Here is a 23,447-nt window from a genome sequence, read left to right as displayed (position 1 = left end):
CCACCACCTTCCTCCTGGCGAGGCCAGGCCAGGAGTAGCGGCTTTGCACTCTGGTGCCTCAGAGATAGGCGAGAGCACTCGCTCTCAGATAGAGAAGAGCAAAGCATTTGACAAAGTCTTCGTTCCGCCCCTGACACCTTTAGAATAGCTTAGGCGCGAGTCCATAGGCTGCTGATGGGGAAGGAGGGGGGCGAGCCATATGACATCTCCAGGCCCTATGCTTCGACGCATCGTGAAATTGCGGGCCACAAGAACAGGTACTCGCAGTTTAGCGGAGATTTTAGGCGTCTCTGCACGTGGACCACCATGATTCCTTATGACGGACGATTCAACCACGCAACCTGTCACACCGCTAGGTCCGGGGTTACAAGAAAATTTAGGCAGCGGCGCAAAGACAGCGAACCTATCTCGTACTAGGTTTCCTAACGCCCGCCTAAAATAGATATCCAGCTAGGAGGCAGGTATACTGTAATAGCCGACTAGCCGATCGCTCAAGAGTCAGATTAGGTGTCCTCTTCTAGGTCAGTGTGATGCTCAAGAAGTGGTCAGTGATGCTCAGCTAGAAGACTCGGTTGGTGTTCGGGTTAAAGTAGCCTTCGCTCACCTCTAGGATCAAACCGTATATGGCAATTAGGGTTTTTTTGTTCGCGAGTACCGAGATACAGGGGTAGCTACGTCGTACAAGTAGGTGTAAGAAACGCCAAGCCTCTAACGGCTCCACGGCGCATTTATTAGGCGCCAGCTGGCGCCAGCTAACCTTCCTGGCTACCCCGGTACAAAACATTGGGTTAGGGCAAGTTAGGGCTGGTGGGCTCATGCGACGGGCTTTTGTTAGAGGCTAGGCGCGGGGAAATGCTTGGCAGAAACAAACTTGAAGACGTGTTGCGCACCTGCTCTGCGCAAACCGCTTTCAACATTGCAGGCTCAGTGCAGCAATGTCAGAAAAGTCAGACGCCCTCAACACCTGGCTCGGCGAGGCAGGCGCCGCCATTGACTGGCTCTACTCTGAACAGCGCGATTGGCAGACCTAACACCTATATCGCCGCTCCGCTCGCCTACATCCTAATTCTACCTACCTCCTTGGGTTCCCCCCCTTGCCCCCGTTAATTTGTCCCCCCAGGTACGAGGTAGAGGTTCAAGCTTGGCCACGGATGCGGGGAGATCGGCCTGCGCTCTCTGTTTCCCGTCAAGCACAACTCACCACTCCATTATCCACACGTGTGCCCATGTCGACTGACGATGTCCTACGAACGTGTGAGAATTGTCATGCCAGGAAAGTTCGCTGCAGTAAGCCTCCGCCTGTGTTTCACAACCTCAGCGCATCTCTGTGCCAGAGGGCCGCGGATTGACTGTTTGAAGGACGACCACCGGGCGATGCAGCATGCTTAAATTGCCAGGTAACTCGTCCCCCCCACATTGCGGTGATTTCTGTCTCTGACTTTGGTTGGGCTTGTGCAGAATAGACGTGAGAGCTGTCACTTTTCCCGCGATAAGAGGCGACAACGACCACGGCTAAATGGTACGGATGCGAAAAGACGTAGCAGTCGGGGAAAAGACACTAAGGCGAAGACATAACTGCAGGTGAAAGCCGGCGGTCGAGTTTATCACAGTTTCAAGATGTCCATGTCTGGCACATCCGCCCGGCGGCAGAGCAGCACACCACGGATCCTGAGCCTCTGAACCCAGATGCAGGTACCGAAACCATACAGTTCACTTTGCCAGAGCAGACCGATAACAACCTCTTTGTTGATCAATTGCTCAAGCATGATCGACTCACGGTCGGTAAAAGGACTTGCCAGAAGAGACTTTTTGAGGTGAGCTTCGGGCCACACCTGGAGCTTTTCAAAGTGGGCAAACATGCTAAGCAGTACCTTAGGCCGATGAAAACCATGGTAGTCAATAGCCCCTATTCAAGTTCGAACGTGACTGTCTGACAAACCCTGAAGTGACATGTTCGAGCTATTGTGTCTTTACCGAATCAAGGTTGCAGTCGTTGGCCCAAGTTCTGGGTCATGGCAAGGTCGAACAATTGATCGACGAGATGCGGTCGATGATTACAGAGCGCCTCGAAAATGCAACCAAGATTTTCTGGAGTCCAGGTTTGGCGGTACTGCGTAGAGACGCTGATCTGTCCCAGCAATTGAGAGAAGAATATATCCAAGGTTGTCTTCGCCTCGTCCTTGGATCGCGGACTTGCTGACCCGTGCAGCATATTTCCGTCATGTACATCCGGTACATCCTTTTCTTGATCAGGCATCATTTCTTGAAGAAGTCTCCAAACCTCAATTCGACCAGCTTTTGCGCAGCCATCCTGAGTGGTCCGCCCTGTATAATGCGGTTCTGGCGCTCGGCTGCCAATACCACGGCAGAGGGGCCTTTTTCCCGGGGAAAGGCCTTGCATGGCACTTTTTTATGAAGGCGCGGGAGTGTTTCCCGAAAACCTTGGGCCCAATGCCAACTCTACTGCATGTGCAGGTGCGTTGACTTCCTTTCAGATGCGAGGTAATCGCTAACCGCGTAAAGACCGTTACCGCAATGGTAGGAATAAATCGATGGCCTGAAAACAGAAAAACGAGAGCTAACCACAATTTAGGCCATCTTCTCCCAGAATATGAGTTCCTTCCAGTTCAAAGAGGACCTTCTTTCAGAAGCTGCTAGGATATCGAGATGTCTCCAACTGCACAAGTCGGACCGGATCGATGAGTCCAGAACTTTCTGGGTGATATACCAGCTCGAGAAATCTTGGTGTTTCCAAAACTCGAGGACTTCTGTATGTCATAACCGCCCTTTGCATGCAACTGGAGCTTACTGCCTCGCTAGCTCATTGCGGATTTTGATATTGATTGTCTCGTTCCAACAACGCCGGAATCTATACGCAGCGAGCATGACTGGTTTTTAAGTAGCGTACGACTGGCCAGGTTGTTATCGGTCTGTTACGAAGAACTGTTTTCTGTCAAAGCAACGATGTATACCGTGGAACAGAAGCGAACCAAGATTCAGAGTGTCTACAAGGCACTTCATGCCTGGAAAGAAAGCATTCCTGCTCAATGCAGACCGGGCAACATTGTTGGCATCCCGGACGGGCAGAGTCCACAGTCCCGTGCCGTCTTGGTCCATCTTCATTTTTCTTACTACGACGTCGTTATCGCACTGGCAAGACTGGCAATCCATTGTGGAATCGATGGGGATTTGTCGGATTTCGGCACTGGCGAAGTCATGCTTAGGAGTGCTGCGAGAGCAATCTTGGAGCTTACGAGTTTGGTTGATCTTAAGGCGTATACGTCCCTTTGGTAAGCACAACGCCCTGTCCATCCGAAGAAACACTAATCCAGGCAGGGCACTGACTACTATGCCTCTCGCTGCCATGTTAATTCTGTTTGACCTTGTTATTCAAAACCCTACCAGTGCGGACGCCAAAACGAATCTTCTCTTCCTCGAAATGGCGTCTGGATACTTTAGCCGCCTCGAGCATGTGACCGATGCAGCGATGCAGACTTCTCGACTTTCCGAATTCACTTATATAGCGAGAGGGTATCATCGGAACGAGATGCTCAAACTCCAAACAGAACAAAGTGATCCGTCTGCATTTCCCGGGCAACAGACTGTATCCTTACTCTTTGGGCAGTCGACCATAAGCAGGGCCGACCTCTTGAGGTCAAAGACGAACGGCACTCTGCCCCCGAACCCTGGCCCTGCTGAAACGCGATTACCACAAGGGCTGCAAGCTCGTACTGCAGGGGATCCCAGCACAGTCGAAGACTCTATGCCTGCTGCAGAACTTGGCGGTCCTATCTCTCATTTGCCAGTGGGTGCCGGCCAATTTAGTTTTGAAGACTTGTTCAATACAGTCATCTTGCCCTTCGAGCATCAACAGACATGGTGAAAGCGTTGAAAGCAGGACTTCAGATGGACAGAAAACGTGCCTCTAAGTGGCTCTTTACCCTACGTATTAGGACGTTTAATAGCGACCTAGGCCATATCTTAAGATAACCGAAGGAGAAGGAAGCTTTCGGTTATGAAAGGACTAATGGACAGGGTACGACGCCCGATGCGAGCATACTGACAAGTCATACTAAGCGTTTAGATGTTCAGTCCAAAAATTTTGACGAATGCGGACCTTTCGCGGACATAACGAACTCAAGGAGTGTGGTGATCAAGAATACTGACCGAGAGATCGGGATAGGCTTGTTGCCAGCACCAACGAGACTAAAGCAATTGACCGAAGTAGTATTCGTAAGGTAGTCCTGAAGGCTCACTTGACCAGCCTTTCCACTGTAGGACTAGGAGTTGAAGATGAAAGAAATGTACTCAGATAACCGTGATGCAATATTTTTTCAGAGCTTGCTGATGCCGCTCGGTGCTCCTCGGACTACGTAGTATGTCATTTCGAGTCTGAGGAGGTATGTACCTGCATGACAGTAACGAGAACGGAGTAGTTGTGCTCTGGTGTTGCATTGCAAGGCTCGAAAGGGGACATGACGAGATCATTAACTTCGCTCAGGCACCTTTTACTCCCCTGTACTACCACGGCGGAATCTTTGACACATCAAGTGAAGATATCTTGGCGGGTCGGAGTCGACAAACCCCGACGCCCAAAACGCACATTTCTCGATATTTTCCCCGCGGCGCCTCGTTGACGAGATTGAAAAAGAACGCAGCACCAACGAATCTACCACCACCGCCGTCGCCGAGACACCAAAACTCCCTCCCTTGTTCCAGAAAAGATACTTGGACTCTAGCACACATCAAGCACCATGGAGAACGAGAAGGGCGAAATCGTCGATCTGTAAGGGCCCCCGCTGTCTCTTCACCCTTTTCCATCCCTCCTCCCTCCTTCGCTCTCTCAGCCGACCTTTTGAGAAGGCCAGAAAAGGAATGAAGAATATCTGCGTAAAAGCGCGATTCCCAGGATCCCATTGCCAATTTCCCTCCTCTTGACTTCAATTTTGGCTGACACAATTTTCTCCTCTAGCTACGTGCCCCGCAAATGTAGCGCGACCAACCGCATCATCAAGGCCAAAGACCACGCCAGCGTGCAGATCTCGGTGGGCAAGGTCGATGAGAACGGCCGGTACACGGGCGAGAACCAGGTGTATGCGCTCTGCGGGTTCGTGCGGTCCCGGGCCGAGAGCGACGACAGCCTGAACCGGTTGGCGCAGAAGGACGGCTTTTTGAAGAACGTCTGGAGCGCGCAGCCCACGCGATAAGAAAGAGGAGCAAACAGAGAAGAAGGGGGCTTCAGACCAGGCGAAGATCGAGATGGGCGGGCGTGAGAGAGCCAGGTGGATGTCTGGTGAAGAACGCGGAGAGAGGATGGGTGGGCGAGTTGGCGAGTTGGCGAGTTGGCGCAGGGCAAGGCCCAATTGAGGTCTTCAGACCGCGCCAGAGAGAGCTACATGAGACACAGCACGTTAAAAAAAAAACATGCAATTTTACCGTGCGATGATGAAGATGGATGTCGTTCGGCTGGGAGGCGGAGCTTGCTTGGTCGCAAGAGACACCGAAATGGCGGTTTCTACATGCCAGAATGATAGAAATGCAAACTGGGGCGAATCGCATCATCAACAGACCCTCCCCCAATAATAAATCCAAGACATTCCACATACATAGGGTTCTCTTCTTGATCACAGGGATCGAGGAGCTTATACTATGGTACCTGGGATGAAAAGAACGAACGAAATGTACCACCCGTATCTGTGCTCTGACTCTCAATCTCGGAATAAATCACAGCTCTTCAGAAGGCGGCATTCCATGAACTCAATGTTCGGCTGTTGTATGTATGATTGTTATCTCTACTTCCCACAGTCATGGCAGATGAAGCCTGAGGAAGCCTTGATGTGCCGGTAATAAGAAAACGATTGCTCGCAGACACAGACAAGCAAAGGAGAAAACAAACGAGGCAACCCCCGAAGGGGAAAAGACAGGGATGAAGCAATCGGGTATCATTTCTAGCCTTCTCTTTTTTCGAATCTAGAAACTTTTTCGGGTGATGCTCCTTCTCAGTTGCACCACATCTTGAGCGCGTGGATTTTCGTGTCTTCGTACATGCTGATCTTTCGTTGTGCGGCGAGTGTTCTAATCTTTGTGCAGTCGGACAGCAGGATTCTGTTCAATGAAGTTGAGGTCCACTTTATGTCCCAGAAGTTCCCGAATATTGTTGACACCATACCTGTTTACAAGTCATTAGCATGTCCGCGCCTCCGAGTTAAGAAAACTTACTTGATCATAGTTGGTCGCTCCAAACTCAAGCCCCAGCCATATATCCGCATATCCTTTGGTAACCCCATTGGCTCCAACATTTCCGGCCGGAACATTCCACTGTTTCCTATTTCCACCCATTTCTTCAGTCCCTCGTGGTAGCTGAAGATTTCCATACTCGGCTCGGTGTAAGGGTTGTACGCCGGCTTGAACCTCAGATTTTTGATACCCATCTTGCCGAAGAAGACTTCCATGAAACCGATCAGTCCGCCCAGTGTGAGACCCCAGTCGGCAATGACGCCTTCCACTTGGTGGAATTCTGCAAGATGCGTTTGATCAACTGTTTCATTCCGGAAGACCCTGTCGATGGAAAAATACCGCGCTGGTCGAGGGTTCACTGCCAGTTTGTGGAGCATGTATGCAGAGATTGCCGTAGTGTGTGTTCGCATAACCAATCGCAAAGACTCTTCTTCAGACCAGGGATATCTGTACCCTATCGAACCGAATTTCCCATTTTCATGCACAGCACGGACGTCTTCCCAGTATTTCTTGAAGTCCAAGGTCTTCTCTTTCGACTTCGTTCTCTTATGTGAAGGTGAGGGGAAAGGGGTGGGTTTCTCCCCGGGAGCCAGAGGTTCTGAATCTGCCCGCGGAGGATCGGCTCTGGGAGGATCTGAGATGTAAAAGGTGTCTTGGAGGTCGCGGGCGGGGTGTTGTTGAGGAACGAAAAGTGAATCAAAATTCCAGAAACCGGTCTCCACATATCGATTCGTTGGCATCTCCTCAAATCCCATCTCAAAGAAGATCTCTCTGAACTCCTGACGGACTTTGTTGAGAGGGTGAAGAGCTCCGGATGGCGTAGGTGCCCCCTTTGCTTTGAAATTGTACGGTTTCAATTGCACTGTCTTCCATGCCCCGGATGCCAACATTTCCGCTGTCAGATCCGCTTCTTCCTTGACGAATTCCGGCGAGAATTTAGGGCCCTTTGAGATCTTAAAGGCCACAGTTTTCTGTTCCGTCACATATTTCCTCTTCTTGAAGTCTGCAACAACCTTGGGATTGTTGAGGGCTTTCCGGGACCGGATCTCGCGCAGTTGTTCCTGTACCTCGTCCTGGATCTTGTCCGCTACTGCCCTGAGCGCGTCTCCATCTTTCTTGATCCACTTGAGTTTGAACGCATCTCCTGAGCCGAACTTGGCCACGTTTGCGTCGCCCACAGCCGCTGGTAAATCTTTGATCTTCAGTCCTTCTATTGCGGCTCGAACTGCCTCGAAAACTCTTGCGCCATTGCTTCCATGTTCAGCGATATCGTGGCCTTCTTTTGTCAGGACAAGTTCTAAATGATCGACTTGCTCCGCTTCAATAAAATCTCTAGACCGCAATCTGTCGACAGCGGACTTCACACTGACAAAGGTGGCATTGGGAAAGATTTCAGATGTGACAACAGGACCGTCTGTTGAGTTCAGGACCTTGAGCACCTGCGCGGTTAAATCCTCTGCCATGATTACATCCGCTGAGAGAAGGCCTGGTGGAAGGACGACAAAGGTAACAGAGAGGGGCAGTCGCAAGAAGAAATGTGGTCGTGCTCACTGCGAAAAATGACTCCAAATCTGCAACGATATGACTCCAAAACGCAGCCAGCACGTCTGGTCCTCATTGGGTTAAAACGCCTTGCCGCTTTAGTTATTCAGCCTCGTTCAACGTCGCTGGACGGGTCGGCAGAGACGTCTCGGGTACACATTAGAAAGGACAAACTAATCTATTATTAGTAGTATTGTAGACAGACCCAGTGGTCGATATGCTACGTCAGAGAATTCAGGGAGAGCAATAACAATCGTGGTCCTGCGGATATAACGCTCCATTGCTGTGGAATCCTCGTGTGCGCGCTCTATCTGTCATCAAAACCTGCAATGATCCGACATCGCCCTCTAATATCATCTACCTTGCAAATGCAAGATCCAGTGATGTTCAAGCATTTTGTTCTTCCATTTCGCTCGGTGCATTCCGCTTGAATTTCCGCTTCCAGCCATTCCCAAACATGAATTGAACCACAACAAGACCTCCCAGGAAGAGCATGACACCTGTCAACAAGGTAAAAGCCCAACCAACATGGACACTGCTGATCAGAGGCCCGACCACAGCAGTTCCACCAGCTCCTAGCAAGCAACGGACAAGGTTGAGGGCAGCCATGGCAGAAGCGCTCTGGGTATGGTGTATGTCGACGAGGTAGGTCGAAATCACGCTTTGGAGTGAAATGGCCGCCCAACCGAGGACGAAAAAGCAGATGATTGGAACGGAAATATGGACGCCTTGGTTGACGGTCCACCCAAAAACCAGAACGGAGACACATTCGAGTGCGCTCCAAATCCACACCGTCCTCAGCCGAGCCTTTTCGATGGGTATGCGCTGTTCATCACCGCCATATTTGCGCAAAATCCGCTTGTAGTCATAGTCGAGGAATTTGCCGACCAGAACGGTTCCGATGATGGATCCTGCTCCATTGGCAAGGAAGATTAGGCCAACTTGAATCTCTGATGTGTGGTATTTCTGTTGGACGAGCGTGGATACGGCCGTGAGAATCATTTGCCACGCTGTATAGTGGATCGCCACGTAGAATATCGCACAAAAGGTGTTCCAATGCAATAGGATCTTTGCTGGGCCCATGAAGTCAATGTGTTTCGTCGCCGGTTTCTCACCCTCTGTGGAAGGGGTAATGCTTTGTCTGAGATGCTTCTTTCGCTGATAAAGAGCAAGAAGGGATATTGCACATCCCTTTGGTTCTTCCGATCCATTCCCGACCATTGATCTCAGTGTCTCAGGCAGGATCAGCACAATAACGAGCACACAAACCCCGCCATAGATCGTCAGAAACCAAAATACTGATCTCCACCCCAACTTGTCCGCTAGCACGCCACCAATCACCGGACCGATGGCGACTGGCATCAAAAGTCCGCCTTGGAAGACACCCATATATCCACCCCTTTCTTCCCTCTTTGTAATGTCCCCAATGACTCCGGCCCCTAGTGCAATGGTGCTGGCACTCCCGGTACTTTGGACACAGCGAAGTACCAGCAGCTGCGCGTAGCTCCGCGTCTCCGCCAGTCCTATACATGCTCCAAGAAAGATGACGAGCGTGCACAAGTAGGTAACGCGGCGGCCTTTGGTATCGGCCAACGACCCCCAGAGAGTAGGTGACAGGCCTTGAAATATCAAATAGCATGTCACAGTGAGGTTAACCAGAGTGGTGCTAACTGATAAGTCATTGGCGACTTGAGGCAGAGCGGGAAAGTATATGTTCGATGCAAAGCCGGAAAGAGTAGCTGCGAACGAAACTGTGGTGACAATGAAGGCTTTTTGAGGAGCTGTAAAGATTGTGTAAGGCTCCGAAGAACCAGTCTGCGCTGAGTTTTCGATTTGAGACATTTTCGATATGATGCTGAAGAGGAACAGGATATTGTTCAGGTCTTGACAGTACATATATACTCGCGGAGGACTCCAGCAAAGTTGTTTTGAGACTGGACAGGGATCATCGGAATTCCGAAATCTGTGGTCAGTGCTGGGGCGAGGGGAGCTTGAGAAGTGTTTGCAGCTCCATCTGTGGAAGCCTAGGGTGGCAATTGACACAAGTTACACGACTCACCGCGGAGAATCTAAACATGATCAAAGGACAGAACTTCCTTTGTCCCTAAGGAAGGTTTCAACGTGTCCTGGGCGAAGTGTATGGGCTTATGATAAAACTGGCCGTTGAGAGGCTGGTCTCCCTAGCTTCTGTCCAGACGCCCAGACGGCACGAACCGAGCGGCCCAGCCGAAACTTGAGGCAGCCAGCAGGTTATGGAGAATGAGTTGGGGATTTCGTACGAGTATCGTTGTAGGAAGGACGACGAGGCTGAGAGGCTAATTGCAGAACAGACGTAGACAAACAGGGGCATTGCAATTAGCGAGTTTTCGAATTTTTGAGGCAACTCAGCCGAGGGGGGACTATTCTAAAATCGGTAAAGCTTGGCGTTGCCCCATTTTCGGATTTCCGAAGCTTCTTCGCCCTTGTTCGCCTTCGTGCTTCGCTGTTCCAGGTCCAAGGTGCAGTCCAGGAACTAGTCGCACTCATTGGTGTGTGAATCAAACGACGCTTCTGCCATGACTCCGAAGGATACAATGCCCAGAAAGAAGTCTTGTAATTATTGCCACAAATCAAAAGTGCGATGTGACCTCAAAAGGCCGTGTTGCACAAGATGCAGAAATCGAGATCTCGATTGCACATATGCCGATGCAAAACTCGTCCATGAAGTTGCCTCGGGTCAGCCTTCTGAATCTACTGTCGATGAATCCTGGTTCTCTACGGCACTTGCTCCGGAAATTACCACTACCAACTCCCTGGATTTCGACCACATCAATCTGGTATGCACTGTGGATGAAAACAGAATCCGCGCTCGCTGGCTTGAGAGTCTCCTGCCTTCCATGGACCAGAGACCGAAGCCGTTCCATGCGTCGACGATGGCATTCGTCACGCGTGTGTTCAAGTCTTACCCTAGAATGTTCCTGACCGAGAACCTCCCTCCTTTCATTCACTGGGCTCAAATGGCATATCGGGTTGCTGAGCCATTGGCAAATTGCATGAACATAGCACGCATGTGGGCGGTACAAACTCCCGAGAGCGCAGCTATGGTTCGACAGGTCATCGGACAAGAAATGTCGAAAATATTCCAAAAGGCAAGTATAGTCAACTTCAAGTCTGGTTTCGAAACTGAAATGAAGCAATTAGCGTGCATTTTCCGGCCACTTGGAGCTCCTGGCCATATTACAGGGTTACCTTCTCTACGCCATAATGCTCTTCGACTCGGCGAATGCTGCCAGCATGGTTGAACAGGATATCATGATCAAGCTCCAAGATTTAGCGGGCGACCTTGCAAGCAGAGGAACACTCTGCCCAGCCGAGACAAACGGCAGTCGGCCGGACTGGGAATCGTGGATCGTCGCTTCTGCAAAAAGAAGAACACTCTTCGCTACTGTTTTACTTGACAACTTAGTCAACTTCACCCTGGGCTCTCCATCATTCATTGCCGTAGAACTCGCCGACCTCCCGGCCCCAGCAAGTAAGACTCTTTGGCATGCGCAGGATCGACGATCTTGGAACGCGGCCTATAATCAACAGCTGAGCCTCTGGAGTGACGGAGAGCTACTCATCAGTGATCTCTGGCCACAACCCGGGCCCATTCCAGCGCCGGTGCGACAGAAGAAGATCGACAACTGGCTGTCGTCAGTGGACGAGTTTGGAATGATGATTTATGCCGTTACCTCTCATACATACAATGAGGCTTGAAGATTGCTTACCCTGTAACCTAGAAGAAAATTGTTCTCAATATTCTGTTTTCGAGTCATTGTGTTGGTTATAGTCGTTGTCTCGCCGGCGACCCAGGGCGCGTTCGTGCTTAGAGGCCGCTTATATATGAGATTTGGCCAGAAGGATATGGTCTTACTCGCAGGTGGGTTTTCTTGAGCCAACAAGTGACTGTAAAAAGGTTAGGAAATGTTTGGGTCACGCAACTTGGTTATCCAAGTGGAACAAGCCAGACCAAACTTCTCCGTCGAACTTCATCTCCAGAGACGCCCTTTGACAGACTTCTCACACTTCCTTTTCGCTGCGTACGAACAGAGCCTACCAAAACCTGACCACGCTCCATCGACGGCCCGTGTACGGACGGGATGGAGGAAATACTGATAACCGCCGCCGGGACGTCTCCTCCGGGACACATTCACATCTGTAATCACTCGGCGAGGCTTTCTCCCTCGCCCAATCAGGGGCTTACATTGCAAATAGTTGACTGGCGCAGGTGGAGGTGCTTTGGACACTGTGCTGCGGAGTGCCGGAGCCTCAGCACACTCCGTCTTCCTCTGCCTGGAGCCTTTGCTTCATCATCATCATTAATAATCGAAGTATTCGCACAACAATAGACAACGACAATGGTGAAGTTGTAGGAGCAAGGAACTGCTCCACTTGTGATTGAATGCGTGTCGTCTACCTAACTTCTCTGGCGCGGATTGGATACTCTGGTCTGGCCCTCTGAAACGGAGCGGTGGCTTTGTATGGCGCCTGTCTGTTTAGATATGTAGTGGCACTCGTACTGGTCCTGTTATTGTGGAGATGGATGATGAAGAAAGCGTTGGCTCGAGTACTGCCAGGTACGGGGCGTCGGACGGGAAGCCTACCTTTGCTTTGTCATTTCAGCTGCGGAAACCAGGACTAGTTCTGAGAGCTCTGAGGTGGAGTCGAAGCGGAATTCTTTTCAGGAAGGAATCTGTATCTGCTATATCAATTGCTGATGATGGGGGAAGGTGAGAGAGTATTTAAGAGAAAGGATCAACAGCTGCAATTTGAGTGAGAGGAATGCAAAGAGCCCGGTGAACGGTTAGAGAGACCAGTACAAGAGGACATCGAATTTCACACTTTCCGTTTCCACCAGCGAATTACAACCCTTGACGAAATCATCATGCCTTTCACCACCAAAGTCGAGCACCTTGAACCTTACGACCGGCTCTCGCCAGCTAAGTTGGCCTCAGAGTATGCGTCCAAGAATGTCTTGATAACTGGCGGCGGGTATGGCATCGGGGCTTCCATCGCACGCGCCTTTGCAGAAGCACGGGTGGCCAGTATTGTTGTTGCAGGCCGGACAGAGTCGAAGTTGAAGGCTACGGCTGAAGAGCTCAAAAGCGCGCATCCAGGACTTACTGTGGAATACCGTACTGTCAATATCACATCGGAGGAATCAGTCAAGGTCCTGTTTTCGTCCCTGAACAAACCGGTCGACGTGCTTGTCAATAACGCCGGATTCCTGTCCAATCCCGAGAATTTTGTCCACGCTGACTTGAAGGAATGGTGGCAGTCGTTTGAAGTTAACGTCCTCGGCACGGCATTCGTCCTGCAGCAGTTTTTACGGGCACGGGCAAAGCAAAACGCTAAAGATCAGGCCGTTGTCGTGAACCTCAACACCGTCGGCGCGTACAACGTCCTTGTACCTTTCCTCTCCGCATACGGGGCGAGCAAGGCTGCGATGTGGAGAATGATGGAGACAATTACCATGGACATTCAAACAACGACGGTGGTTCCTGGCGGGGTTAGGTTCATCTCGGTGCATCCTGGGTTTGTCAAGACTGCCATGGCAGACAAGTCTGGCCTAGACGGCTTATTTGCACCTACCAGCCCTCAGCTTGCGGCAGAGTTCATTGTCTGGGCTGCAGGCGAGGAGGCGTCTTTTCTCGCAAATAGACTAGCTTGGGTGAACTGGGACGTAGACGAGCTGGTTGCGAGGAAACAGGAGATTGTGGAAAAAGATATGCTGAGGACTGGTATGTCTTGAAGTTGGATCGAGCGGCTGGGAGGAGTGGTTTGACGATGATTTTCACATGTCTTCAAAATCTCACTCCCCTCTCCTAAGGTGGCCTGATGTGAAAAAGATTCAGAATTCCGCCTGTTGACATGTGAATGTCGATAGCGTGTACAGTGGAACATGCAACAAGGAGCCACGCGGTCAAGGACGAGGAATGCAATGGATGTTTGGTGGTGGAGTTGATAGACGAGGTTTGGGATTGGAGAAATTTTCGAATTGTTCGGAAGACTTTCCATTCCCGTCTTATCGTTATCGATAGTCTCGATAGCATCGACAGGGGATGAGGGGCCAAGAGGGGCTCGCTAAGGCTGAGGGATCCACCTGCGCAGTCTCTGCATTGAGTCAAATTGTTGAGTTACTGACCTGCGATTTTTCTCCCCTCACTCCACCCTGTGCACTTTGCATTTTACACTTTGCGACAATCTCGACCTAGTTTTTACTCCTTGGAGATGGGTACAGGGCTTTTGGTTGCGGTTGATCCAGAGGACATCCTCCTTGAGGACGTCAAAGGTCTCACTCTTGATCAAGTAGCCTACCTCGGGCACTGTCTCGTCGAAGTCACTCCAGAGACATTCGACTCCAATCTCGCATTCCTGTGCCAGAATTTCTCCAAACTTGATATATACTTTGATGTCAGGAAACTGAAGAGCTGGGACAATGTCATTGACGTTCTCAATAATGGGGCGTCCAAAATATTCGTCACTTTTGAGCAGCTAAAAGCTTTGTCGCAAGAGCCTACCATTTCACCAGATCGCCTCGTGTTGACCATCTCCCTTGTCAATCCTAAAACCGATATCGCAAAGCTCAAGGCCTTTCTTGAGGAGAATCCAAGATGGAAGACTGCGGAATGGGCGTTCGATGGCGACAAAGGAAACGAGTGTGTGGACGCCGTGTTGAAAGAGCTAGATAATTATCCTCCAAGTCATGATCAAACAATCTTCGTGTCGGTTGCGAGCGAGACTAACGGAAGGAACCTGCTGCACGAGTATCCGGGAAATGCGCTGATCATCTCCTCCAAAAAGTTAACCTTCGAGCCCTCGAAGGAAGGAAACAAGGGCCTCATACCTGCTGTGGAATTGATCGTCGCCGGTGCCACCGCCGACCGAAAGACCGGTCTCTATGCGACCACGGTGGTTGATGAGCGCGGTGTTGCGCTGGGTCTTGTTTGGAGCAGCAAAGAAAGCATTGCCGAGGCGCTCAAGACCGGAACAGGCGTCTACCAAAGTCGAAAACGGGGGCTCTGGCACAAAGGCGCCTCGAGCGGAGACATTCAGGAACTACTCAGTATCGGCTTCGATTGTGACAAGGACTGCTTGATCTTTAGGGTCCATCAGAAAGGGCAAGGGTTCTGCCATCTTAGGACAATGTCGTGCTGGGGCAAGGTTTCCGGACTCTCGAGATTACAACGTACGTTACAAGAACGCAAGTTCGAGGCACCTCCAGGGTCATACACTGCTCGACTTTTCAACGACCCCCAACTGGTCAATGCCAAAATCAAAGAGGAGGCAGACGAGCTTTGTGCAGCTACTTCAAAGGAAAATATTGCCTCCGAAGCGGCTGATCTGCTCTTTTTCGCCCTTGCCCGATGCATCGCCGCGGACGTCACTTTGGAGGACATTGAGAAGAACCTCGACCTGAAGAGTCTGAAAGTCAAGAGACGAAAGGGCGATGCCAAACCCCAGTATGTGGAAGAGAAGCCTGTTGATGCAATGTCACAACCCGCGGCCAACGGCGTCGATGGGCACAAAGATGAAGAAGTTAAAGAGGCCACATCTGTTCCAAAGGCTCTCTCAGATCCTGCTGGTGAGGCAGAATCTGGTCGGATACAACTGAAACGATTTTCCACATCACAAGCTTTCTCGGACGACATCCTCAAAGCCGCTCTACAACGACCTTCGCAAAAGTCGAACGAGAAAGTCATGTCTCTTGTCCATCCCATTATTGCCGACGTTCGTGCTAATGGCGACGCTGCTGTCCTGAAATATACCCACAAATTTGAGAAAGCCACTGGTCTGAAATCTCCTGTATTAAAAGCACCCTTTCCTAAATCGCTTATGCAACTTCCCGAAGAGACCATCAAAGCAATCAACACCTCGTACGATAACATCCTCAAGTTCCATGCTGCCCAGAAACCGTCAGCACCACTAGTCGTGGAGACAATGCCTGGCGTGACGTGCTCTCGGTTTTCGAGACCGATTGAGAAAGTCGGGTTGTACATTCCGGGCGGCACTGCGATATTGCCTTCAACAGCGCTCATGCTCGGTGTCCCAGCCATGGCCGCAGGATGCAAGAACATCGTCCTCGCATCACCTCCAAGATCTGACGGAACCGTCACGCCGGAAATCGTGTACATTGCTCACAAAGTCGGGGCAGAAGCCATCGTTCTAGCGGGCGGCGCTCAAGCTGTTGCCGCCATGGCATATGGCACGGAATCCATTACTAAAGTCGATAAAATCCTTGGGCCTGGGAATCAATTTGTCACAGCTGCGAAGATGATTGTTAGCAACGATACCTCCGCCGCCGTATCAATCGATATGCCAGCTGGCCCATCTGAAGTGCTAGTTATTGCAGACAAAACAGCCGATCCCGCCTTTGTGGCCAGTGACCTACTCAGCCAAGCCGAGCATGGCACCGACAGCCAAGTAGTCCTGATTGCTGTTGATCTGGATGAGAAGCAACTTCAAGCGATTGAAGACGAGGTGCACAAGCAAGCGTACGAACTCCCTCGTGTGGATATTGTTCGTGGCGCAATCGAACACAGCGTGACTATCTCGGTCACCAGTCTCAAAGAAGCATTAAAATGGTCGAACTACTATGCTCCTGAACACCTCATTTTGCAAATCTCTGACCCTCGCGTCGCATTGCCTGATGTTCAGAATGCAGGGTCCGTGTTCCTCGGGGGTTGGACACCCGAGTCTGTTGGCGATTACTCTGCTGGTGTGAACCACAGTCTGCCGACGTACGGCTACGCGAAACAATACAGTGGTGTAAACCTGGGCAGTTTTATGAAAAACATCACCAGCAGCGAAGTCACAGAGCAGGGTGTTGGTGAAGTAGGCTATGCAGTAATGGAGCTTGCAAGGTGTGAAGGCCTCGACGCGCATAGACGAGCCATGGAAATTCGGATGGAGAAACTTGGACTCGTCCAGAAAAGCGGCTCGCAATTGGGTAACGCTCCGGCCAGCACTCCGCAAGAAGAGAAAAGACCCGAGGTTGATGTTGAATTACCAAAGGAGAATCTCAAGTCGACTTCCGTCAATTGAGACAAATTCAACACGGTGCTGGAGTGGTCCAAAAAGCTGATGACCAACCAAATGTCTAAGCCTGAGCAGGAGTCCTGAGCTCGCTGAAATTATGTTTATCATATTATATCGGTTGATCTGTCAAAGATATTGTTCTATAGACTTGGACACCATCAAAAGACTAGACCATTATGCGACAATGTCAATCAAGATCAATATACTCGGTACGAGTAGAAACACTGGTCTGACAAGGCTGGCGAAGCTGGCCAATCATTGCTTACTTCGATCCGTAGCGAGGCTAGCATACCATTTTCGGAACAATATTTGGCCGAAGGCAACAACCGATGCGTTTCGCAGACAAGTTTAAACAGTGGGCTTTATAGCTTTTCCCCATCTCCTGCTTCTCTTGGTACTGGCCTTGACATGCAGGTAGTCCTTCAAATCTAGTGGCATGGGTACAGTTGCATGATGAGTCCTTCCGAAGATCCTGAAATCCACAGCGATGGCAGCGAAGACAGCGATGATGCCGCGGCGCCAAAAGCGAGAACAGTCAGATCTAGTCGAGCATGTATAACCTGCAGACGGATGAAAACCAGATGCGAAATCGACGAAGCCCTAGGCAACGCATGTAAATTATGCATTCGAGCCCGTCGACAATGCATTATGCAGGATATCCCACGGCGAAGGAAAAGAAAGACCACTGAACGGGTCGCAGATCTCGAGCAGAAAATCAATGCCCTGACTGCACTTCTAAAAGCTAATGAGACGAGCGGCCCTGGAGATCACGGGAAACATCCTACTGTCCGCAGTGATTCTGCTGGAACTTCTGCGTCCAACGAGCAGACCTCGGCCAAATCCGATAAGACCCTCATTGCTGAAGTCTTGTCTCGCGGCTTGCTGGATTGGGAGACTGCCTGCAAGGCTTTTGATCGATACAGGGATGAAATGTGTCGCTACTTCCCATTCGTGTTCTTTCCCTCTACCTCAGATGCCGTCGCCGTCAAACAGCAACAGCCCCTCCTGTTTTTCGCCGTCATTACAGTTGGCCTTGCGTCCATGCAAACCACGGTCGACGCTGAGCTTTGCGACATGCTCATCAAGGATCTAGCCCTACGTGTCGTGTACAACGGTGAACGGTCTCTTGAGCTTGTTCAGACTTTAATCATTCACATTACGTTCTACGGCAGGGCCAAAAATATGCGAGATCTCAACTTTAACCAGATGGTGCATATGGCCAGCACAATGGCCCTTGATATCGGCTTGGGCAGACGACCTCATAAATCAAACTTGACGCAATACAATGATCCGCATCAATTGGAATCACCTGCAGCGCGACGAGCATGGCTAGGGTGCTATTATATGGCGACTAGGTGAGGAAACGGATAATCCTTGTCTGCGGTGGCTGACAAATCCACCCAGTGTTTCCATGTCACTTCGCCACCCCGCCTTCGTCCGCTGGTCTGTGTACACCGAGGAATGCTTGGATGTTCTCTCAGCTGAAGTGCCCGCCTTACCAAGCGATGTGTGGCTATGCGACCTGATACGTCTCCAACGGATAGCTGAAGATGCGTCAGTCACGTTTTCTATGGACGACCCCGGGTCAATAGTCACTCTCCGCGATGTCAAGATTCAATATCAAATACGAGGCTTTCGCCAGCAACTGGACTACTGGCGTCGACATGCAAAAACAGACCTGAACCTCCGTAAGTGACAACTCTATAAGATGCGCACGTTGTGGAAACAACCCCTGACGGCTTAAAGCCTATGTTCGCCATGTTGCAGCATGCATCGATCTCTTCATCCACGAAATAGCCTTACATCCGGAACATGACATTGATGACCTCCGTTCACCGCTCCGTGCTACTGCTCCTCCTCCCCCAATTGCAGAAGTCGAGAATATGACATTGAAGTTCAAAGACTTGTTCTTCATCCCCGCAAGAGTGGAGGCATTGTTTGCTTGCCTTGCTGCAATTCACGAATGCTTTGATACATTTCTGTCCATGGGATTGCCCTCCCTTTGCAGCTTGCCAAACATTTTCTTTGTACGCACCGGTTATGCAGCTCGAGCACTTCGCAAGTTGCTCAACATATGTGATAGCCAAGCGGAGTTTGAAGGGAGATCCCAAATCGATGTCCGAGATTTGAAGTTCGAAGAGTACCTGACTTCAATCATCGATCTGCTCAGGAGAGTCCATACTCAAAACCACTCTGTTGTGGCGAGAGCGTTCTGTTTGGTTCTCTCGCAGATCAAGACACAAGGGCTAAATTCATCCAGGTTGCTTTCCGCGATGAAGCAAGCAGATAATACTGCAACTACCAGGTCAAGAGTCAGTCCCAGTTCTGCCTCTTCCATGCCTTCCAGCGAACGCTTTGACCTTCCCTGCTTACGGACCGACGAGAGCCAACAGCCACATCAAACAGAATTTCTTGGGCACAGTTCTGTTAACTCGACCGGCGCACCTCCAGCTCAGCCGTCCCATTCTCAGACTTCTCTAGAACCGCACACTCAAGCAAAGGATGCGCAGTGGTTACAGAATGATACAGACGACGCTTTCATGAGCGGGATTGATGTCTTGCAGTGGTTCGAACAGGATTTGGCCTTCGAAGATCCTGGGGCGCTCGACTACTATGACGGCCAATTCACGACTGGGCTTTGGCAACAATAATATTTCCTCTGTAACAGCAAACCTGCGACGATGTCGCAGTTTATCGAACCAGGCTTGCTGGATAATCGTGCAGTTGATCGACGACAATTTCCATGCAATGTTAGGCCTATGTTTCAGGCAACAGGGTGCTTGTCTCACACAACCGAGCAGACAACCAGCATAACCAACCTCAAGACTGCAGGGACTGCGCCTCCCCCCTCCTAGTATCGCCACCCAGAGACTTTAAGATTGTTACGGTCAAATGTTGTAACCTGTCTCACAATGTCTGCAATTTCCTTTCCTCTTTCTCTGTATCGGATCCTAGACTGCGGTCTGTTTCATGTTGGCCAGGTCCGGTCAGGTCCTTCCAGACAATTTCAGAGATACCAGAGTATTGCCTTTCTGTGTACATGAAGCTTACAAGAAGCTTGAAGATATCAGCAGGTTCGCTGAGTCGAAGAACCTTCAAGCACCGCTTCAAATGTGACATGAACCACAGCCGGTCTCCTGCAGACCTTGACAAGTCAAGGCCATAAAAACACGCCCAAAAGACCAAGCAAACGGCTCCGTGCTCGAAATACTCCATATTGGGCAGATTCATTGCTTCCAGAGTCCCTTTCAGCTGCAATGCCAATGAAGTCGCCGAGGCTGTTCCCCGGAAACGCCCCAGGAAAGTTGACATGTCTGCAATCAATAGCACCACTCGAACGACGTCTTGCACCGGAGAAAGATCTGTCAAGTATGGAAGACTCAGTAGATGGTAATCGGCACGATGCACCATACTTGTCGCTATTGCATAGTCTTCTATAGTCGTCCTCTTCAGGCGCCCAGACATTGACATTTCTTTCATCAAGATAAGATTCTTCTGCCATGGAATATAGGACAGTATGTGGGGCCCCAATAGCTTCATTATCGCTGGGTTGCTGAAACCCTGAGCCAGATTCGACAAGGTTGCTATGGGACAATCGTTCATGGCCTTCGTGAATTCGTCTGACATGGCGGTGTTCGCACAAGAAGCCGGCACAAGGATTGGAGGCTCTTGACAGACCGAACAAGCCAAATTTATTGTACTGCGAGAGCTTCAGTCAGCGATTGCCTGTCAGCAGAAGGTTAGAGTACTCACAGCAATGAAGGTGACCTCGCGCAAGGCGAGAGAAACTCTAGGGAAACACCGTTTTGGAACAACTCTCGCAATGCACGCAAATGCAAGCGCACTTCTTTTACGTTTCCTTCTACCAGCTGCCATATTGTCGGTCACAACACGGAACAGTCTCAACTTAGGCACACTCACCTCTGTTTTAACCAAGAAAATTGTGGTCATCACAATAGATGGGCAGATCTCACGCATCGCTCCATCATCCAAACTCGATCTCAGATGCTTCAACGCCTGTACCTTGAAAAAGGCAAAATCAATCTTGACTGATCTAATTTCATTATCATTGCACCGGAGAACCATGTCGTCCGACAACGCATCGTCTCCGAAACGGAAATCTGTGAGGGCTTTGGCCATCATTGCGTTGAAAAGGGCGGGCTTCTGTAAAGCTAATGGAACGATATGACTGTTGTGATCGGCCGCGTGCACATCGCTCCAGTAGACCTGTGCCAGATGTGTCGTTGAGACTAGATGGCTCGGTCAGCTCTTTCAGACACAATCCAGACTCTGTCATATTTTCGCTCGAAAGATTCGGTTGAGGGCAATCTATGTGAGGATTTGCTTACAATACCTCAGAAGGAAATCCCTCTTCCTGTCCAAAGATGTGGAAATCAGAGAACCAGACGGCGTGGGCCTTTTCAACGACAAGAAGGCGTGTCGAAAGCCTTCTGATGCTGGATTCCGGGCAGAAGCTCGATTCTTGTACATGCCTGGTTGATACTCCATACGCTAGTCCAAGGTCAGCTTGAGTGCCAGCAGGCCATAGATTTTTCTTAGAGACTCACAGGCATTGTAGCTGAGCGTTTGGGCTTGCTCTTTGCCGTTTTCTTTCTTTCGGCCTCACGATCGAGTTTTTTGTCGTCCTCCTTCGACGGCGAACAACAATCAGCTCTCTCAAGCTCCATTATCAATGACAAACAGTTCGTGTACCGATATGCTCTCACACAATCGCCCTGTACCGTCGCCTTTATATCGACCCTTATTGCTGACTCAGAAACTTGGAAAATCATATTTCTCGACCTGAAATCCACAAATCTAAGTCACCTCAGCGGCCGAGCGGTCCTTGCCATGTTCGGCAAGCGGGTTGACCCCTGAATCAGCAGTCTTTCTATATACCGGTGGTGCCTGAACTCCTCCTACTGGCCAGCCTTTTGTGGATCGGCCCAATATTGTTGAGGCGAGAGCCTCCAACTTATATCTGGATCTGAATCGCCTCTACTGGGAACAACTTCGGGCGCCTGAGGGAAAATTGTCTCTGCCGGCCAGCCGATTCTCCTGGCTTCCGCCAGTCACAGACCTCAAGCACAACCGGTACGATTTGGAGATCCAATCAACAGACCAACCAGGAGACAGAGGTCAGCGAAACATGTCCCATTTGCCACGGTCCGATCTGCGTCACTGAGCAGTCACCCCTGGGCTTCCGTACACAGAGAAGAGTTACACTAAGCCTTCATATCACCGATGATTTGGACGGACCCTGTCTACAGAGTACGGAATCACAGACCAAAGTTCAATTCGGAAAAGGAGAATCACTTGGGAGCCTGGAGTTGGACTGACTTTTAATCCCCAACATCTGCGTCTCGAGCCCTTCATACATGAGTCTGAAATAGTCGCGCTGGGCCCTTGTCTGCCTCAGTTCCTCATTCAAAGCCTCAATACTGCGAAGTGTCTCGCGGAGAAATCGGTTGCGCTTTTCTCGATGTCGGAACTGCGCTGCACGGTTCTGCTGCCTTCGACGCTGATGATTTATGACCTGATCAGATAAAGAGCGAATTTGGAGTTTTCCGGGTCATAAATACCTCTTTTCTGGTCGAGACTGGGGGCTTCGTGTCTTTCTGGTCCTGTGGTGCCGTCACAGTGAATACAAAATCATTGGGATCCCCGTGGATTCCCTGCACGGGTAATTGCTCGAGGTCCTCGGGATTGTAACCAAATACCGAAGAACTGGGAGGGCAGACGCAATATGAGCCGGGAGGTTCGCTGCAGACGCAGCTGACCAGAATTTCGTCGTCCAGAAGTCTTCCGTGCGGGTGAAATCCCATCTCCATGTCTGGAGTGGTTCGTTGCTGTTCGACCTCTGATGTAAACAGCCAAGTCACGTCGTCCACGTTGCTCATCGCGTCGTTGATCGTATGCACCAATTCTTGTGAGCATGCGTCCATGCTATTACCGTTCCGCGTCCGTCCACTGGAGTGCTTGGGGGGGCGAAGCATGAGTCGTTCTATGCAGATTTCAGTTAGAGGCTTTCCCTTCACGTTACAAGAGCGAAGATGTGTATGGGACAGGGCTAGCTTTCGTCAGAGGCTGCTCACATTACGGTCGGTCGGTCTTATGCTGCTGGGAATCTCAGGTGCATAGGCAGAATGGCAGTGGCTTTATACACCATGCCGTGAGGGAGTTTCTGAATGATCTGGCAACAACTGGCGATTTAGGCTGTGACATTTGTACGGAAAAGAGAAATCGGAAGAGATCGTCGATTACATACTCATAGTGCTCCATGAAATATTCGTTTATGCCTTTCAAGAAATGGCCCCCTATCCAACTTTCCAGGTACCATGTGGCAGCCGAAGACGCAACCTTCGTCACGAACCTGCTGACTCACTGAGTTTGCCAGTAGTTCATTTCCGCGGCACAGGTTCTTTTGCGCTCATGTCCAAACTGTGGCTTGCACCGCTCCTTGGAACCGTATCCAGTCTGATAAGAAGTTCCAGGCGCAGATTGTTGATCTTCAGTGCTCAGCCAAGGCCTACCCGACTTCCGCAGCTCGGTCATTTGCTCTCGAACACGAACCCGAGTGTTGCTTGAACGCCGGGTCGGGAAGGATT

The 23,447-nt window shown here is 50.5% G+C and overlaps 10 protein-coding genes across 10 annotated transcripts; 6 read left to right on the top strand and 4 right to left on the bottom strand.

Moving 5' to 3' along the window:
• Nucleotides 1–2,451: 2,451 nt before the first annotated feature.
• A1O5_12133 (uncharacterized protein) lies at nucleotides 2,452–3,883 on the top strand (the record flags this gene model as incomplete). The annotated part of the gene is made up of 5 exons (XM_007752702.1): nucleotides 2,452–2,475; nucleotides 2,524–2,538; nucleotides 2,594–2,770; nucleotides 2,821–3,290; nucleotides 3,337–3,883. The coding sequence occupies 5 exons, from the start codon at nucleotides 2,452–2,454 to the stop codon at nucleotides 3,881–3,883; spliced, it is 1,233 nt and encodes a 410-aa protein (XP_007750892.1).
• An 871-nt stretch (nucleotides 3,884–4,754) lies between these two features.
• Nucleotides 4,755–5,207, top strand: A1O5_12132 (40S ribosomal protein S21; the record flags this gene model as incomplete). Its single annotated transcript, XM_007752701.1, has 2 exons — nucleotides 4,755–4,786; nucleotides 4,973–5,207. 2 exons carry the CDS (start codon nucleotides 4,755–4,757, stop codon nucleotides 5,205–5,207), a joined length of 267 nt encoding a protein of 88 aa, XP_007750891.1.
• Nucleotides 5,208–6,075: 868 nt separating this feature from the next.
• Nucleotides 6,076–7,700, bottom strand: A1O5_12131 (phenylalanyl-tRNA synthetase alpha chain; the record flags this gene model as incomplete). Its single annotated transcript, XM_007752700.1, has 2 exons — nucleotides 6,076–6,169; nucleotides 6,220–7,700. The coding sequence occupies 2 exons, from the start codon at nucleotides 7,698–7,700 to the stop codon at nucleotides 6,076–6,078; spliced, it is 1,575 nt and encodes a 524-aa protein (XP_007750890.1).
• A 466-nt stretch (nucleotides 7,701–8,166) lies between these two features.
• Nucleotides 8,167–9,621, bottom strand: A1O5_12130 (uncharacterized protein; the record flags this gene model as incomplete). The annotated part of the gene is made up of 1 exon (XM_007752699.1): nucleotides 8,167–9,621. The coding sequence occupies one exon, from the start codon at nucleotides 9,619–9,621 to the stop codon at nucleotides 8,167–8,169; it is 1,455 nt and encodes a 484-aa protein (XP_007750889.1).
• Nucleotides 9,622–10,334: 713 nt separating this feature from the next.
• A1O5_12129 (uncharacterized protein) lies at nucleotides 10,335–11,517 on the top strand (the record flags this gene model as incomplete). The annotated part of the gene is made up of 2 exons (XM_007752698.1): nucleotides 10,335–10,862; nucleotides 10,960–11,517. The coding sequence occupies 2 exons, from the start codon at nucleotides 10,335–10,337 to the stop codon at nucleotides 11,515–11,517; spliced, it is 1,086 nt and encodes a 361-aa protein (XP_007750888.1).
• A 1,168-nt stretch (nucleotides 11,518–12,685) lies between these two features.
• Nucleotides 12,686–13,552, top strand: A1O5_12128 (uncharacterized protein; the record flags this gene model as incomplete). The annotated part of the gene is made up of 1 exon (XM_007752697.1): nucleotides 12,686–13,552. The coding sequence occupies one exon, from the start codon at nucleotides 12,686–12,688 to the stop codon at nucleotides 13,550–13,552; it is 867 nt and encodes a 288-aa protein (XP_007750887.1).
• Nucleotides 13,553–14,031: 479 nt separating this feature from the next.
• A1O5_12127 (histidinol dehydrogenase) lies at nucleotides 14,032–16,845 on the top strand (the record flags this gene model as incomplete). The annotated part of the gene is made up of 1 exon (XM_007752696.1): nucleotides 14,032–16,845. One exon carries the CDS (start codon nucleotides 14,032–14,034, stop codon nucleotides 16,843–16,845), a length of 2,814 nt encoding a protein of 937 aa, XP_007750886.1.
• A 447-nt stretch (nucleotides 16,846–17,292) lies between these two features.
• A1O5_12126 (uncharacterized protein) lies at nucleotides 17,293–19,490 on the top strand (the record flags this gene model as incomplete). The annotated part of the gene is made up of 3 exons (XM_007752695.1): nucleotides 17,293–18,194; nucleotides 18,244–18,527; nucleotides 18,586–19,490. 3 exons carry the CDS (start codon nucleotides 17,293–17,295, stop codon nucleotides 19,488–19,490), a joined length of 2,091 nt encoding a protein of 696 aa, XP_007750885.1.
• A 256-nt stretch (nucleotides 19,491–19,746) lies between these two features.
• Nucleotides 19,747–21,527, bottom strand: A1O5_12125 (uncharacterized protein; the record flags this gene model as incomplete). The annotated part of the gene is made up of 5 exons (XM_007752694.1): nucleotides 19,747–20,539; nucleotides 20,593–20,708; nucleotides 20,761–21,089; nucleotides 21,189–21,351; nucleotides 21,408–21,527. The coding sequence occupies 5 exons, from the start codon at nucleotides 21,525–21,527 to the stop codon at nucleotides 19,747–19,749; spliced, it is 1,521 nt and encodes a 506-aa protein (XP_007750884.1).
• A 605-nt stretch (nucleotides 21,528–22,132) lies between these two features.
• A1O5_12124 (uncharacterized protein) lies at nucleotides 22,133–22,784 on the bottom strand (the record flags this gene model as incomplete). Its single annotated transcript, XM_007752693.1, has 2 exons — nucleotides 22,133–22,360; nucleotides 22,422–22,784. The coding sequence occupies 2 exons, from the start codon at nucleotides 22,782–22,784 to the stop codon at nucleotides 22,133–22,135; spliced, it is 591 nt and encodes a 196-aa protein (XP_007750883.1).
• Between the last annotated feature and the right edge of the window lie 663 nt (nucleotides 22,785–23,447).

This window comes from Cladophialophora psammophila, assembly GCF_000585535.1.
Source record: "Cladophialophora psammophila CBS 110553 chromosome Unknown aczJe-supercont1.31, whole genome shotgun sequence".
NCBI lineage: Eukaryota > Fungi > Ascomycota > Eurotiomycetes > Chaetothyriales > Herpotrichiellaceae > Cladophialophora > Cladophialophora psammophila.
Note: the sequence above shows the minus strand (reverse complement) of the source record. Positions and strands in the feature narration are given on the sequence as shown.